Source organism: Penaeus monodon, chromosome 33 (genome assembly GCF_015228065.2).
Source record: "Penaeus monodon isolate SGIC_2016 chromosome 33, NSTDA_Pmon_1, whole genome shotgun sequence".
Classification (NCBI taxonomy): domain Eukaryota; kingdom Metazoa; phylum Arthropoda; class Malacostraca; order Decapoda; family Penaeidae; genus Penaeus; species Penaeus monodon.
This window is the reverse complement of record NC_051418.1, coordinates 36,105,718-36,106,418: the sequence shown is the minus strand read 5'-3', so window position 1 is coordinate 36,106,418 and position 701 is coordinate 36,105,718. Positions and strand designations below refer to the sequence as shown.

The 701-nt window shown below is 40.4% G+C and overlaps 2 protein-coding genes across 3 annotated transcripts in view; both read right to left on the bottom strand.

The window, feature by feature from the left end:
- Positions 1-694, bottom strand: part of LOC119594447 — a gene marked incomplete in the record, with an annotated part of 1,300 nt that extends 606 nt beyond the window's left edge. Inside the window, 1 exon segment of the mRNA XM_037943506.1 lies at positions 1-694. Coding sequence (XP_037799434.1) covers positions 1-151 — 151 coding nt within the window.
- The window catches only part of LOC119594446, a 56,086-nt gene that overhangs the window by 11,388 nt on the left and 43,997 nt on the right, over positions 1-701 (bottom strand). The gene's annotated exons all lie outside the window — the stretch shown is intronic.

The following is a 701-nucleotide window of genomic DNA, read 5'->3' as shown; positions in this document are numbered from 1 at the left end:
CAGTGAAGTGTGTTAGAGTCAGTGTTCCGCCAAATTTCCAGATCATAGAACTTAAGTAGGCCTTTACCAGATGTGCTTGGTTTGGCTGTTGGCACCCCCTAATTACTGCTATCCTTTCTGGGACCTGCTGGATAATTTTGCCAGCACTCATCAGCTTGACATTGACTGAAATACATTTACCATTTGTCTCCTAAATTAATACTTGACCATACATGTTTTCTTTACTACACTGGTGACCCTAAAGTGACATGAACATTCTTGGCACTGTCAATCATTACCTATCTCACCAGGACCTTACCTGAGGGTTTCTACTGCAACCAGCCTATTTATGCCCAGGACTTTGTAATTTCATCAGTATTTATTTGTTTGATATTGACTGAGTTTACTCAACAACACCAGCCACTTCTGTTTCTTCATCTCCATTGCCTTATCTCTGCTACTTGTGGAGCATGCTTAGCAGTGAAATTTACACCCCTGCAACAGGAACTTATGATGCCATACTGGACTGTGCACAGACTGCAGCACAAGGTCAGTCAATCACTCAGAGGAAAAATTAGAAGCACAGGAAACATAATTTTCCCACCTCCTAAAACTTTGGTAGCAGCATATGATATTCCTGCAAATGAGGCTAAAAGTTTGGTTCCTCAATCACAGCAGTAATGTTAAAACAACTGTTTAGTATATGCATCTTAAACCAAATT